The sequence below is a fragment of the Atractosteus spatula genome, chromosome 16 (assembly GCF_055471065.1).
Source record: "Atractosteus spatula isolate fAtrSpa1 chromosome 16, fAtrSpa1.hap1, whole genome shotgun sequence".
In the NCBI taxonomy this organism is placed as follows: Eukaryota; Metazoa; Chordata; class Actinopteri; order Semionotiformes; family Lepisosteidae; genus Atractosteus; species Atractosteus spatula.
Window position 1 is genome coordinate 6,821,084 of NC_142721.1, and position 16,545 is coordinate 6,837,628.

The 16,545-nt window shown below is 36.5% G+C and overlaps 1 protein-coding gene across 16 annotated transcripts in view; it reads left to right on the forward strand.

The window, feature by feature from the left end:
* The window catches only part of sox6 (SRY-box transcription factor 6), a 200,495-nt gene that overhangs the window by 118,167 nt on the left and 65,783 nt on the right, over window positions 1-16,545 (forward strand). For all 16 annotated transcript variants that reach the window (XM_088934650.1, XM_088934660.1, XM_088934653.1 and 13 more), the window contains 2 exons: window positions 1,411-1,583; window positions 4,054-4,122. In XM_088934650.1, coding sequence (XP_088790776.1) covers window positions 1,411-1,583; window positions 4,054-4,122 — 242 coding nt within the window. The remainder of the gene's footprint in view (window positions 1-1,410; window positions 1,584-4,053; window positions 4,123-16,545) is intronic.

A 16,545-nucleotide genomic window follows, 5' to 3' on the forward strand; every position in this document is an offset into this window, starting at 1 on the left:
TTCAAATTGATGCTCTTTATTTCTGTTCTCTATGTTTCTAGGATCAAAACGTGTTATAACAGTAAAATAACCCTAGATTTTCTAGCTCATGTGATAACGCCTCTGAAAATCTTATTCCAATGTCTATACAGGCAAATGGGATACAGCTTAGATTACAAATGCATTAAATGTGGGGCCTTAGAATAAACTGTGTTAATGCTCATTCCATCAGGATTGAAAAAGATCATTTATTAAAAATATAATATCTAGAAGTGTATTTTTTTCTTAAATGGTAGTATCATTTGCTTATAGGTCATTCTTGGAATCTGAATTAATATGGGCATGTAATGCTTTAAATCACCAATGCTTACCTAAATGGTAAAAATTAAAGAAAAGCCAAAGCATTCTGCTCCCTACATTATTTTGACATGATTTGGCATGGTTTCTTTTATTTTGCGAGTCTTAGGTCAGATGACATTAATTGATTATTTGCTGTGTGCACAAATAAGATTGGTCAGTTCTAGACAAGACATACCCATTTCTTACTTTCCTACTTCAAAAACTACTAAAACCCAGGGCTCCTTAGAAATGCTACTGTATGCGAGAGCAGGCAAAGAGCAAAAAACAAAACTGACAATGAGCTGCAGAAATCAAACCCTCATCACGTTGCTTTAACGTAAGTTGTGGGGCATTAAATTCCATATCTAAAACATTGTGAAGAAAAAGATAAGACACAAATTAAATTAAACTAAAGAAAATCTGCATTTCAGGACTGTAAACTAAACCAGTATGTTCAGCTAAGTAATTGTAATTTGAATTGCAAAAGCATTTAGTTTTTTCAACTTACATAATTGGTATGAGACATCGTAGTTGATATTATTAATTAAACTCCAGTTAAATTTTTATTACCACATTGAATAAAATAGCATACTACATGTATTTGTTTGTATTTTAACAAAACCTTTTATGGAATTATTTAAAATTAATATCTCAATCACTGCAACTGTTTGTATGCTTCTCACAAAATAATATTGTGAAATTAAAAAAATATGTGTAACGATAGTATTTTATTGTAATGTTAATAGGCAGTAAGTCTGGATGCTTCAGAAGCCTCGAAATACTGTAAATGCATTGAAAAAGGCAGAGCATGGTTATTTTAAAAAAAGAATGTTTCTTATAAAAATGCTGCTAAAAATGGGACAACAGAAAAACTGGAGATCCCACCTGTACGTGAGACTCCCCCTAAGCGCCTCGCTCGACTGATGATTACAAAGAAATAAACCAAAAATGGCCGGGGGTCTCGAGCAGAGGTGGCACTTCCTCTCGCCGCCTGCAGACTTGGCCCGAGCTCTAGCCCTTGCTGGGCCTCGGTCTGGGCCAGACCCGCGCCTGGCCCGGTCTCACCGCCGGCTGCGCTCTCCCTCCCGGCAGGTACGCCCGAGAGCCTCGCGGAGAAGGAACGGCAGCTCTCCACCATGATCACCCAGCTGATCAACCTGCGCGAGCAGCTCCTGGCCGCCCACGATGAGCAGAAGAAGCTGGCAGCCTCGCAGATCGAGAAGCAGCGGCAGCAGATGGAGCTGGCCAGGCAGCAGCAGGAACAGGTGAGTCTGGCCTGAGAGAGGGTACGGTCCCCCATCCTCCCCACACCTTACTGGGCCTTCTCAAGCCCAAATCAACGAGAACCACAGCAGTCACATGTGTGTGTGAACCGTTTGTGTGTGTCTGAACGGCCTTTTTCTCGTAGGGCAGACTGCAATCCCACCTAAAATCAAAGAATCAAAATATAATCCCAAGTCTGAATGTCTGATGAATAGGCCAATTCTCATTTTATTTTTTTATTCATACATTTTAACATGAGTAGAGCTTCCAGTATTTATTTTAATACTTTTAACTGTCATTGCTCTCCACTCATTAGACAGAAGAGTAGGTTCGTCTTGATACCAAAATTAAGATCCACCTTCTCATCATATACAAGCTGTGGTGTTTGAAGGTTTCTGGGACACAAGCGTAAATCTGATACTATTACCAAGAATGCAGGTGTTGTTAAATGGATGTGGGATGTAGCTTTCTTCACTCTGTTTCCTGTAGTAGCTGTGAGTAACACTTACTGTGCAAAATATATTTAAAAAAAAGGTCTTAAAGGCAACCGTGATTATTATTGCATATTTTTTTTATTTAAATACGTTTGTTCTTCTTGTTCTTACTTTGTATTACATATAAGTGCATTCAAATGTTTCTTAAAATGTTTAATGTGCACATTAGTGGGATCCTCTAAAAAGACACTTTAAAAACAATTCTTACACTAAATCATCATTATGTATCAAATAAATGAGGCATATTGTACAAATCCAAAAATTAGCACAGGCCATGAATTGCATAAAAAATGATAAGAAATAGATCTGTCCCTAACTCAAATGTTTTCTTTAACTCGGCTAATTACAGTTCAGTAATTCAAAAGTATAGAATCCAGCCTAAGCTGTTAAAGCAAAATGAAATCAAACTTGCTTTACATATCTCAAATTAATATGCACTTTTAAAGAATATGACATTATTACTAGGATTATCCGTTCAGTTAAACAGTGTTTTATAGGGAAGTAGCGAATTGTATGCTTAGATGATTTTAATGAATACTGATTGCAGATATTTAATGTGCCTTAATATTTGCCCACATGCGTAAGAGTATAGAGTTAGCCCTTAATGGAAAAGAAGATGGAAGAACATTGTAAAAAAATCAGAAGTTAGAATGTCATTTAGCCATCCAGACACGACACAGTAATTAACTGTTGACACTTGTGAATAAGCTAGCACAAATTAATCTTGACACATTTGCAGACGAGTGATATCTAACAGTGAACACTTTGTAATTATATTTGAAAATGAAAATTAAATGACACTTAAAACTAGGTTGTCATGCTCAATGAAGCGAACATGTAGTTAGAACAACTGGCGAAATAAAAATGTGGAACTTGAGCCACGCCGTGATTCTGCGATGTTCATCTGTGGATTGGTACCGCCTGACAGCCGAGTGCTGTTCGAGCCAGACTCCCAGCTGGTAGCTTTTGGTGCACGCTTTCACACAGGGCAAAGAGAATCCTGCAGATTGCCAATTTACAGTTAATGGAGTCATCGAAACCATAAACCTGTCCATTTTTTACGCTTTAAAACATTTTCCCAAGAAAGGAGTTTTCAGATTTTTTTTTTCCAGACCTTTAAATTTAGAGAAGTGGGGACAAGTACCTTTGACATGGTACAGGTGGAAATCGATAAAATAATCGAATTTCACAATTTTGCACAACGTTATTTATTGTGATAAATAAAAATCTTCCACCAGGATTGTATTGTCCTGCTTAATCTTTAATCCTATCCGTTTTGTCTTTCAGCTTCTCAGTTCCTCTTCACTTCCTTTCCCCCTTCCTTAAAAGCCTTCTCTAACAGGCAGCTTCATATTGCTCTTCTGTGTCTCAGTACAAAAGGTTGCTATGTACCCTGCCTTTCCTAAATAGAGCTGCACTCAATAAACATTAGCTATTATTTGAAGACTTAATAGCCTTTGAGCATAATGTTTTCTTTATTGGATTTTTTATTGTGTTGGTATGTACACATGTAGATAGAAATTTGGAAATCAAGAAGTTAGCATTACAGTATTTAGGTAATTTGACTATGCTAATGGACTTTTGTGTGGTGTGGTACATTATGAATAATCCGCATTCTGATTTTCAGACTGAAAAGGATTTTACCTTTTCAGTTTTTAACTCGAGCCCCAGGATGTGGTTTCATAACTGGGAGGTCGTCCCCTGGCCTGACATGCTTTTGCATTTTGGATTCTTCTGTAAAAGTTTATTGTGTAAAACTGCGCGTAGAGACGGTGTCTAATTACCCGGGTGGTTATAAGCTACAGTTGTGTTCTGCACCCAGACATATTAAATTAAAATGTGTGTTTATAAGTGGATGAAAAATCTAAAATATTGCTCTGCACAGATATTATACCGAATGTTACTTCTGCTTAATTTCAGTTTCATCGCACTCAGATATTCATCTTTTTTTTCTTTTTGTGTTTTGTATTATTGATAGATCGCTAGACAACAGCAGCAACTTTTACAGCAGCAGCACAAGATCAACCTTCTCCAGCAGCAGATTCAGGTCAGTTTTTGTGCACACACATATATATACTACACTAGGAACAAAAAATAACTTTTATTATGGCTCCTTAAATCCATTGAGAAACTCCGCCTGGGTCACAGATGGTATCTTATACATTGTAGTTTGCCAGTTCAAATACAGGCTGTGTCACCTGAAAAATGCAGCTGGGAGATCCTGGGGTTGGACACACAAAGGGTTCAATTTGGTGGAGCTGGAGTGATTGAAACTATAGCTTGTCTCACACCACCACCATGTGTTTTGTCTTTCCTCTCTTTCTAATGCAGTAACGTAACATTCACATTTAACTAATAATTGTCTATTCTTAGGTGGTTCATATAAAAACCAGGAGCAGTTACTGTATCAGATATTGTAAAAAAACTCAGAATTTAGGTTGCACCTTTTCTTACAATTCCCTGATGTCTCTGTCATAGGAAATTGGCAGTTTCAGATGTTTTTAAAAATAGCTTTCTGTATATTTGAAAATCTGATTTTTTTACAAAAAATGCTCTCTAATACATACTATATGTAGTCAGAGAGGGTTTTTTGTGTTTGAACAAAGGTGACTGTAAATACAAGGTCGTGTTCATCAAGATAAATTTGTTGTTACTGCTACTTACATCTGTAAAAAAATATTAACAAAACTTAATTTGCTGGGAAGACACATTTCAAGCAGTTACTTTCTAGCAATCATGTATTGTATGATATAATACCTACAACCGCATGTAAGCTGCTTGCTTATGTAGGCAGAAATCAAAACGGTTCCTGGGAGTAACTCAAATTTAAAGGGAGCAGCTGCAATACAAGAAGAGAACTGGAAAATGAAGGAAAGAATAGAAACTGCTTGAGTTGTTTTACGTGAGACTAGCCATTTACTCTCTAGAAATTTAAAAGAAACAAAACGTAAGGAAAAGCGTGTCATAATACACCGAGATTTCTTGTTGCCACAGGGGAGTGTTTGATATTGTAAGAGACTTTGCCATAGGTTGGTTATTATGGTCAGAGTCATTGCTCATTCCAGCACTTGACCAAAGTACCAGGGCAGCAAAGCAGGACACTGACAACAGCACGAGTCCCCCACTACCAGCTCAACACTAGACATGTTTTCAGCCTATTCTCATTCATACTCCTCACCACTTGGAAATATCTCCAGAACTGTCACGTCCTTGCGTCTTCGGAGGTTTCGTAACCTAAAACCCCTTCTCTTGGTGTTCAGCCTTTCCATAAACACTGAAAGAAGTAACTGAAATCTGTGTTTTGCCCCATGTGCCTCTGTGTTTGCAGCCATGCGTTTCTTTTCTACACCTGCAGTATCAGCAGATTCAGGTTTGTTTTAGTCTGCATTTGCTGCAAACGAGAATACAAAGTATTTCTGTGCTTTTTAAAAAAGTTTTTTATACTTTTCACAGCACTCTGCTCTTGAGAAACTGTTGCTATTATCGCACAAAAAAGCGATAATAGCCTCCTTTTTCCCTTTTTTTCAACATGACGATATTTGTCTAAAATAATCAATTCTTCCTTTCATGTGAGCTACTACAGTGTGCTCCTAGCATCAGGATATACTGGTTCCTGCTCCAAGTGCTTAAGTTCAATATTGTTCTTCCTTTCATTGCTGGTCTTGGTCATGTGAAGTGCAAACAGTGCTCATTTTGCATGTTCCCGTGGCTCCAGAATTGTGAAGCCAGTGTGACACTGATGTGCTTTACACTTCACAGTGAAAATACCAGCTCAGTCTTCATGTGTTCTTTTACACTCGTACAGTACCATACTATATGTGATTTCCGCAGTCAGGAAGTTTACCACATTCGCATTTCACTTTCTATACAACAACCATTCGAAATTATTAATTTGACTAAAGAACTACATCTAAAGTGAACTGCATACATTTATTTTAGTGATTTTTTCAGGTACAGGTACAGTATTAGATTTTAAATACCCCCTGCTGGCAAGGCAAGAGCGAATGCCAGGTTCTGAAGAAATTTCTTCACAATTGAGGAAAGGGTTTAGGTTGGCCAATGTCCCCCCCTGGGCCTGCCTGGGTTACAGGGCTTGTGTCAAGACAAAACCAAGCTAGACTGATTTAGACACTCCTAAGTACAACATTTAGTTTTGCCTGAGTCTCTTCAAGGCCGAACATCCCAATATAAATAGACCCCTATCTTATTAAGACTTATTAAAAGCAAAGGCCTTTTGACATTTCCTTTTGCTACCCGCCATCTGTAGCATGATTTCACAGCATTGAAATATTACGTTTCGCAATGTGATATCTGGCTAAGTGAAATCCTTAGATCAGTAAACTGCTAGTTACCAAACAAATACGGCTTGACTGCCATTGTTATAACCTTTTCTTGTGTTGTTGATCCTTGTTAATGAAACCTATTCAGCTCTAGGTTTTAACATTTTATCTAAGCTTGGCCATGAAGTTTTGAAACCACAAGCTTGTTAAATATGCACTCACTGTCACTAGGTGAACACCTGGGGATCTTGTCAATGTTATGTTATTTCCATTGTTTTTTTTAGGTAGACTCATTGTTTCCTCTCTTAAAAAACATTCCTTCTCTACATTCACCATCGCCCCACTGCTGGTGAGATTACCCATTGCCTAGGAGCAAAAGTATCGGGAATATTTCATATATTCCTCTGATCCTGTTTATCAGAATAGTCCATACTTACAACAGCTTACAACATCAGGCAGGCTAAGAGCGTGTAAATGGTATGCTAGTCCAACTCAGGGTTACACCTAGAAATGTCAGTACCTATTTATACTGCTAGATAGATGGGTAAAATTGGGCTAAAGTACCTAGCGTAAGAGTGTAATGACAGTATCCACAGCAGGGACTCAAACCCACAGCCTTCCAGCTCTAATCACTTCTCTACATTTAAGAGTGAAACTCACATTATTAAGATGCTTGGAGCTAGACAAAGAACCAGCATATTTTTTCAAGCTATCACATCAAATTTACAGTTTTGGAGTAGAGGCACGATACAGTGACTATTTCTTGAAAAAACATGAGTTTTTGCATCAACCTAAGAAACATGCAGTGGAAATTAATAATGTTTTTTTTTATCGAAATGAACTGCTGTTTTAACTTCCTGTTTTTTCAGAAATCATCCCATGGCCTACTTTTCCTAAACCTTCACTTATAGGTATGCAGGTTTTCAATCTGGTATTCTGGAGATAAAAGTCAAAATACTGTATTTCATTTTTTGGAAGGCCCTAAGATATTAGTATGGCAGCAGAGGTATCAATATAAAGCATTGGTATTCAGCTTTAATTAAAGCTTTCTCTTAAAAAATGCCCATTCACCTCAATAAACAACACCTTTGACTTAATTAAGATTCCAGCAAGCTTTAGCCCTCATGTTAGGGACACAGAGTTGAGTGGTAAAACAGCACTCAGGATTTGGTTCCCCTGCTGTTTGTATATACTATGTTTAGCATTAAAAGCGACCCTCAAAGCAATTAAAGTGCTACTGTTTTGGCTCGAGGGACTGTTCCTTTTTTTTCATTATTGATGATGTAACTGATCCCATCCATGGAAGCTATAAACTGGACGTACAAGGTCCAAATAAAACCACCAGGGCTGAAACCTGACACCCCTATTGGCACTCTACACACATTCAGTGTTTCTTTGAAAGAACACGGGGGGTATAAAAAAATGGAAAAGTCTGGAATACAGCACCGTCCAATTTAAGCAAACCCTTTGAATTGCTTTTTCTTTTCATCCTTTCTCATTTATTTAAAGGGGGAAAAAGATTGAGTCTTTGTCCTTGGGGATTACAATGTCACTTGTTTTAAGATACCAGATGTTTTGATTACTACGTTAGGAGCTTATCAGAAGTTTAAGCTCAAGGTTTTTCTTTTTTCTTCTTTTTTTTTTATCCCGAGCTGCTTCTTGTTAAATTTCATGCCGCATGTGACTAATTCCATGCACTAAAGGATTACAGTTGTGTGGTTCAAAAATAAACTTAAAATACCATTAGGAATAAAAATGGGAGGCTTGTGACAATTAAAAACAAATGTGGAAATGAATCGGGTCCGTAAAAGAAAAGCAGTGCTTCTTGTGTAACAGGGGTCTGTACAACAGTATTGGGCAAACACAGCAGAGTAATACACTTTTAAGAGATAACAAAAAATAGATATTTCCTACTTTTATATTTTGCCTGTTTTCTTTGACAGTTTTCTTCAACTGTCACAGAACATCCCGAGCTTAGATAGTTGTGTTTCTGAAGGGCAGTCTCTGTGACAATTAGGTTTTTTTTATTTCCAAATCTTCACAAATCATGCTTATTTTAGCATTTGAATATAAGTTCAGTCTTTCATATGGTTTTTCTAATTATAGAGCAGTAAATGGCAGAACAGCATATGTTAGCAACATGAGCAGCAGTCTATGAAATGAGCTACGAGTTAATAAAATGATCTTGTGGTGGTGTTGGCCAAATGTTAGCACACATGTTTTGGAGAGTGATATTTCAACAGACTTAGAATTTGACAGTCCTGCAGGGAGAAAATTTGATTCATGAAAATTATCTTAGTCTATAGGTAAGTCCTTCGTTGTGATGGTTTTGTAACTTTGTTACTCACTAGATGTCTTGATGCATTATTCGCTGGTTATATTTTATACTAAGCATTTAAGAGGCTTAAAACCGTGAATGTGCAATGTTATGGTATTTCTTGCCATTAAAGTACACTCAGTTTTGTTAATATTTCAAAGCTAATTGGCTAGCGACAAGAATCAGTTAAATGTCTTTGTTTTGCATCTCTGTTGAGCATCAATTTTAAATCTGGACATAAATCAATTTCCCTTTTCTTTAGATTTTGATTCTTTAGTAACCTTGAACTAAACTGTCCATGTATTATAAATAAACAAATTATATCACTATTTAAAATAGGCTAATCATTTAAACACTAACTGGGCTCTGTTCTTTTTAGTCTCGGGATTTTAACAGGGCAACCCATCTCTTCATGCTCACATGTAGGTTTACTGTATACCATCTTAATTTAGTCAGTATCTACGTGATCTAGTGATGACATGGAAGGTCAAAGTGTATGTCTATGGGATCTTTCCTTCTGGGCTGTGATATAGTGCAGATCTACATAAAAGGGTGAACTGCCTGTATTTAAATCCCAGGTGATATATCCAACCCAGTCAGATGCATAGTCTTTTCAGTAGGTACTGTAGGTCTAGCTTTGACCTAGGAGGCCTACACATTCTTTGTCATTCAGACATAGCATTCTGCAGAACCCTTTGCAGAAATTCAAAGCAGGTGTGAATTCCCTATCATACCTCACAGAGATTCTTGTGTATCTTGCATATTAGATAATATCATACCAAGCATTCCATCATGGTTAGGTTAATGCTGTTGGAGTCTCCATAGCATATAATATCTGATGTACAGTATCGTGGAGAATTGCAGATTTCAGACAGCAAGAGATTTCCTTTTTTTTCTCAGGACTGTTACTTTGTTAAATTAGATAGAACTGAAGCTTTTACTGCAGAAGCAAAGCAACAAAAACAAAATCTTTCACAGTCATCTAAAATAAACTAGCTGATGTCTTTAATCACTAACAAAGCCTGTGCAAATTACCCTCTTGTTATGACAGCCTGTGACTGGCAGTATGATTGTATCTTCATGTTATCACAAGGGGCCTATTCTTTTATTAGTATTATCATCATTATTATTTGAACTTTTACACCAGATATTCCTGCTGTGTAGTCAACCTCCTCTGATTAGATATTCTCTGAAAGTGGTAACTGGACGGCTTTATTGATTTAAGATTGCATTTGATTTGGCCTAGTGCAACAAAACCAGTGAAATGCTAAATTTCTCTAGCCAGTCTTTTCCACTGTGTATTTTTTCTATTTAGTAATGTTTTTGGCTTCAATTGAGTCTCACAACTCTCAATTTGAAGATCTCACATAGCAACATTTAATTCTAGCAAAAATACAGAGTAAAGTGAATGTAAAAGCAACGACTGAAATAAATAACACAGTTTAGTTTTAACTACCATCATCAACAAAAATAATCCATTACATCTTATAAGTGAAGCAGAGAAGCAACAATATTACGGAGGATTCTGGGACTGCTTCACTAACTTCTGCTGCTCTTATTTCTTTGTGATTATCAACTGATACTAAGGGAGAAGTTTTTCTTTTTTATGAAAACCCCTGGTGCACACACAGCTTTGGCTGTTTATGCTTTGTGTTAATTATGTGGCCTTAAACACACAGTCATTGTACAGGTCTGGTTTTACTTATCAAATCCAGATCTGCTTTACTTCTCCCTGCTGTGCAGAGGGAACTCCACACTGTACCAGCTTCTTCCTATTTGAGCTCCCACATTTCGGCATCAGTGGGATTCCAGCTGCCAGGCAGGAATACTCCTGCACTGGGCATCCTGCTGTCCTCTGGATAGCACTTTGTCAAGAATAAGGAAAGCCAAAACAGAAAGCATAGAGGCTAGGAAATCAACTACACCGAAAGACTCCCAACAATCAGAAAAATCCAAACCACCACATGTAAGTAGTAGGGAACGCTAATTTTAATGCTGGTCTTAATGCTTTTCATGCTGAATCTATTCTATTATGTTTGCAATCACAGATTGATATTCAATCTCTGATAAATATAGTTGCAATGTGTCCTAAAAGGACTAGATTGAATTTAAAGTTGGACTTTCCAACTCGAGAGACCGGAGTAAATGTACAATTAATCCCTGCCTTTCATGCTCAAAAATAGAGTTCAGACCACTGTCACCATTTTCCCTGATATGTATTTTAATTCTTGTGCTACAGAACTTCATCTTAGCAAGCAGAAACCATGTTTTAGCTGCACAGCTCAAAGCGAAAAAGATTTCCTAACATGTGGTTTTAAATGGTGTGGCGGAACAGCAGGGGACTTCCAAGGGTTAAATAATAGCTGCAGACAGATCCTAGATTAAAGATACTATTTAATTACAAAAGGCTAACCACCTCCACAGCACACACAAGCAGGCTCTCATAAAGCAGTCCGTCACATAACAAAAAAACTTGGAAGAAAGGCCCCGACTTGTGTGTGTATTAACCAGAGCAGATGAAATGATTTATTGGGTTTTATATACAATCTGTAAAGGGTAAGCATTGCTAACAGAATGAGTGGCAGCCTCAGGGAGCTGAGTAGGCCCCTGGGACAGGCCTTTGTTCCTCTGGACTTGACAGGCATGTGTCTCTGGTAAATGAGGGCTTAATTTTTCTCATATGTGCACAATTTCCAAGACCCATAAAGGCAGCCGAGACTGCAGCAATTTAACAGCGCCAGCACGAGAGGAAGCATTCCTGGAGTAAGGCAAGGCTAAAGGGCTAATTAATAGCTATGCTTAAACAACTTTTTTATTTCTATGTTTTTTTTTGTCATTTGGGAATCATGAAAAATGTTCTTTATTTTGGAACAGTTACAGATACAGATAGTTTCAAAGATACTGTTTTTTATATAGGTGTGACAGTGTCCTCAGCTTTATTTTCTTTGAAACTTGTAGTCATTATGTTAACAATAACAGAAAGTATACAATAAAGGCTCAGTTCATGCTGTAAAACATTACTTGTCAATATTCTTTAAAAGAGGAGGAAAAAGTGTGCACGTAGACAGAAATGATTTAAATGGTTTGCATTTTGCTGCAGTGTATTATATTGTAAATCTTAAACCTATATCTAAAATATGTTTTAGGTTTTTTTTCAGAGCATTGTCAGTCCCTGTCTCAGACCTGAATGTCATATGTTAAGAAAAATTAATTTAATGTTTAATTTGTTCGGTTCATCTAAAGAAAACGAAGTGTAATGCCAATACCTTGCACCTGGGGATTTGAGGTATTGTTGAATACTCTCTCCAATCTCTCAGTCTTGCTAAATCATACTAAAATTCATTGGGGAAGTTTAACATGAAACCTCAGTTTTGTCCCTGTTCTAGCACCTTCCTTATCCAACAGAGATACCTTTGTGCTTACATGAATTTTATTAACAGAAAAAAACCTTTGTTAAGTACAGTGTGTATTTGTTTGTGCAAGATTTAAACACTGGGCTTTTCATTCTGATATCTTTGGAGTCTCTGATGTGCTACAGGTCACACACACCCCATTTATTGTTTTCCTCAAGTGAAAACCTTTGTGGGTTTACAGTTGATGTGAAGAATGCTCTTGTGGGAGAGTCTTACTGTTAGTAGCCTGACATGAACAGATTTAAGTCTCCATTTGATTTTAGTTTTCCTTTCATTTTTATGGGACCTCCGGTACAATTCCGAAACACAGTGCTCATTTGACATTTAAACATGCTTTTGGTAGATGTTTCCTTTATAAAGAATAAAAAAAAGGTTATGACTTTTTTTCTACCTTTTGATAGCCATGTATCAAATTCTGTAGCATGGATCATTCGTAAAACAAACCTGGTACTTCAGTCTCATAGGAAGGCAATTGGCTGTAACCATTTAGCCATAACTATAATTAAAGAAAATTGTTGTTAAAATGCCAATTACAAGCAGTCGTAACAAAATTTTTATCTGAGCATTTGAGCACGCGTCCTATTTTAACGTTGTTATTGTATTTGAAATTATACTTGGAAAATGTTAGAATTAATAAATGACCTTAATGCTATGAAAACAATGCCTATATTGGATCTGTTTTAAAGAGTTGTGTAAATATTCAATTAGTGCTCCCAGATATACAGCAAAAATGTCATGAGAGGAAAAATATGCATGTGCCTGTGTTTGTTTTGGATGTGCCATTCACAGTGCAAACATTTGTAATTAAAAGTCTTAGTTCTCATATAGCCTCACCAATAGAGCCACACTGAGTCCTTAAATTACCATCAGATCTGCTTCAGTTAAGACAAGAGTGTGAGCTAATAGGTACGTCTGTGATATTAAAGATAGCTCACTGATGAAGATCTTTCCATGGAGGCCTTCAGATAAAAGAAACAGTGACCTGACTCATTAGCCTTTTGATTTAATATATTGACACTTGGGTACAAATAATTCCGTTTAGTGGCTTTTGCTTCTGGGGGATCAATTTAATTACTTATAAAATGTGAGAGGATTTGTCAGGAGCTGGAAGAAATGCTGACGTTAAATAAAGTCATACGCAATTTGAACAATAAAGCTATCGGGCCCCAGTTAAAAGTTAATGATGCACAAAAATGGCTTAATAGATACAACCTCAGCAATGGATGTGATGGTTTGGAAATTAAGCTAAGTGGATGAATGGGAAACTGTAATGTTGCCGGCCTGTTTAAACAAATTCATAAATTATGAATATAAACAGTAATGGTTATCTGGAAGGATTTGCTTTGTCGGCTGTGCTGACTTTAGCCTGGAGCTGTTGGAGCTGATGGTAACAGTGTATTTTAGCTTTGTTATATGAACTTACTAATCAGCCCTTTCTTCTTTAATTGTGGTTTAGATCAACAAGAGGGATTAATTCATATGAAAAAATATACAGTTTTCTTTAGAAATAAAGTGAGGAAACATATATTCATGTGCTAGTCATTTTGTTACTATACTGCTCAAAATCACAAAGCATAGCAAAATTTCCTAATGCTCAACTTCACATATAATCCTGCTATAAGCCTTTAAGACACATTTTAATACTTATAAGCTTTAATGCAACTATGAGTAGATACTAGTATATGTTGAAAGGCATGCTGGTGTAAAGACACTTGTATTCAGTATAATGGAAGCATAGAATTGATCTTTTGTGTATTAAGAACTTGGAGAAACTTTGATCAACCGTTTTATTGAGATTTAGTAATTACCAGAGGCCAGGCAAGGCAGGCATATGTTACAACACCTCTCTCATTTAGGTATATTAACTAAGTGACTCCATGCCAGGAAGGCTGTCACATGAACATTTAGAGTGTAGCAAGTCTCACCTGAGTCTCTGTCATTAATTAGTTACCTATTGGGAGATTTAAAGGAAGCTTACGGACCTGTTAATTTATTTAAACATTCGGCAGTCTTCATAGCAGCAATCTGATTGCCTGTCTTCTTTAGGTGTCACATTTTCTTGCACATACAGTAGGCTGTTCTGAAACTGTTCTTTGGATTCAAAATTCACATTCAAAGTATTCAAACTTTTTCTTTTCTTTGTATAATTCATAAAGGAGCAAATATCTATAACTATTCATTTCTAATTATGCTTTTTTCTATATATTTGATTGCTTCGATTTTCAGATTGGAGCCCATCTGAAAATTAGAATCATTGGGAGTTCATTCTTCCTTCAGCATTGCAATCAATTACACAGTTATTGAAGCAAACTGTGAGTGAACTGTAATAATTAAAGTATTGATAAAACATTGGTGCACCTGTAAATTCTTAACACTCAACGCACTGCCATATATTTGCTCATTCACTAAAAATAAATGTTGGCATTGAGTGAATTTGTCAAAGCTGTAACACTGAAAAATAGGTTAAACATCTGTTTGTACCTCCAACCTGACTTGTAGACCCTAACTTCACCAGCGGCCACAAGCATGCACTGCTTACAGGCAGTCTATACTTAGCTTGTGTCAGAGTCCTTAAAAAAAATAGAACAGCGTAAGAACACATCCTCCACTGTCACTTTGACTTTTTTTTTCTCTCGCTCTCCTTGTGTTTTTCTAGTTAATGTTGAGCAAACTGTTTTGTCTTTGCGTTGACTTTACATTGGCCACAGCCTACACAGAAGGGACGGAGGGGAAAAGGGGGAGTATTAATAGTTTCTACTGTGTGCGGCCAGCCAGCAGTTAGAAAGGGGGCCCATGTTTTCTTAGGGCTCGGGTGCCAAAGCAAAGCTTTCAGCCTACAGCAGCAAAAAAAAGGCCTTTTTGTTTTCTGGCATGAGAGTCCGAGCATTCCCCAAGGAACACAATGAATGGGCCGTTTTGTCCAACACCGTTTTCATAGACACAGAATTTTTGTTTTTTTCATAATTATTCTTGCCCGTCATTGGGTGTGCACATGACATTTGAGCATGTTTTAAAGTCTTAGCACACTCATGTGCCTGCAATAAAGTTTCCCATAACAATCCTGCTTTCTGTGGACAACAGAGTGGGGTCTGTTGTTTTCACAAGTCCCAGCAGCTGGGAGGCAATTGTGAAGACAACAGCTTAGTCTATCAAGTAAAGACAGGAAGAAGTAGAAAATATACCCAATCTCTTATGTTGTGGTGGACTATATCGTTATTAGATTATGGGTGGTCTGACTCTAGCAGATATCTCAACAGTTGGACGCATACCATTTTTTTTTGTCTTTAACAGCACAACTGGTACCATTCTGTTATTTGTGCATTATACGTTTTTTTATGTATATTTACATGTTCCGCCACCAAACATTTAGTTGGATTTTATTTTTCCTTTTAAAAAAAAATGAATGTTAGTCTATTGAACGTACTAATTTAATGTATTCCAAAAATCTTTGTTTTACTTTGATCAGGTTTTCAAATTCAAGATTTTCCTGATACAATGTCAGTTCTGCTTTAAGTTTGTTTTCAGATATGTAAACATACACATCTCTAACAATGCCTTTTTTGTTTGTTGCTTGTTATATACTGGGAACAAGGCAAGTTAATAATTCATGTGGTAATTACAATTGAAAATATTGTTACTCTTATAAAAATGAACTTGTCATACTTTTAAAAAAATCTGTTTTATTTTAATTGGTGTTTACATGGGTTTCACTTCCCCTGTTGTGGAGATTTGTGTTGTGTGTGATTTGCAAAATGTAAAATATTTAAAATTTAAACGGCTTAGACATGTAGTATTAAAAATAATTTAAGACAACCCTTATAAAAATGCTTTATAGGTATATTTGACTATTTTTAATTTAATACTTAAAATTTCATTTTTAAAGTTATTTTTATCGGCTTTAACATCAGTTTTGACACAACTATAAATTGGTGCTGATCTTCAGGTACTACGTAAGAAATGTGTGAATACCCTTTCGTTTAATACAGTGTATGAAACTAGCCAGGTTTTTCAGTAACTTATCTGCAGTGTTACATGAGCAGGGATGTACAATGATGTTTGTGAATTTATTGTATAGAAGATGAATGACATGCAGATGGACATTACAGAGATGTTTAGCTTCATGGTATCCTTTGAATTGATAATAATAAAGTTAAAGTTAAGGTACCAGCTGCTTGCTTTGTTACAGTTCTGGGTCAATCACACAAAAGAAAACTTCTGCACAAAAATCATCAGTTTTTCTCTGCATTCCTGGTTTATGAATTTGGACATACATTGGCATCTGATGACGATCCCATACCTTTGTTCAAATGTCCTTAACAAATTCATCGTATTCTAATTTATCTTAAGCTGCAGGCATTTCACTTATACCTATTTCCATGTATCTTGGATATATATCTGTTATAATGATGTTGGCCCCAGACTCACTTCTGGGTTTGTTTATGTCTGTTCTGTGCTTTCCT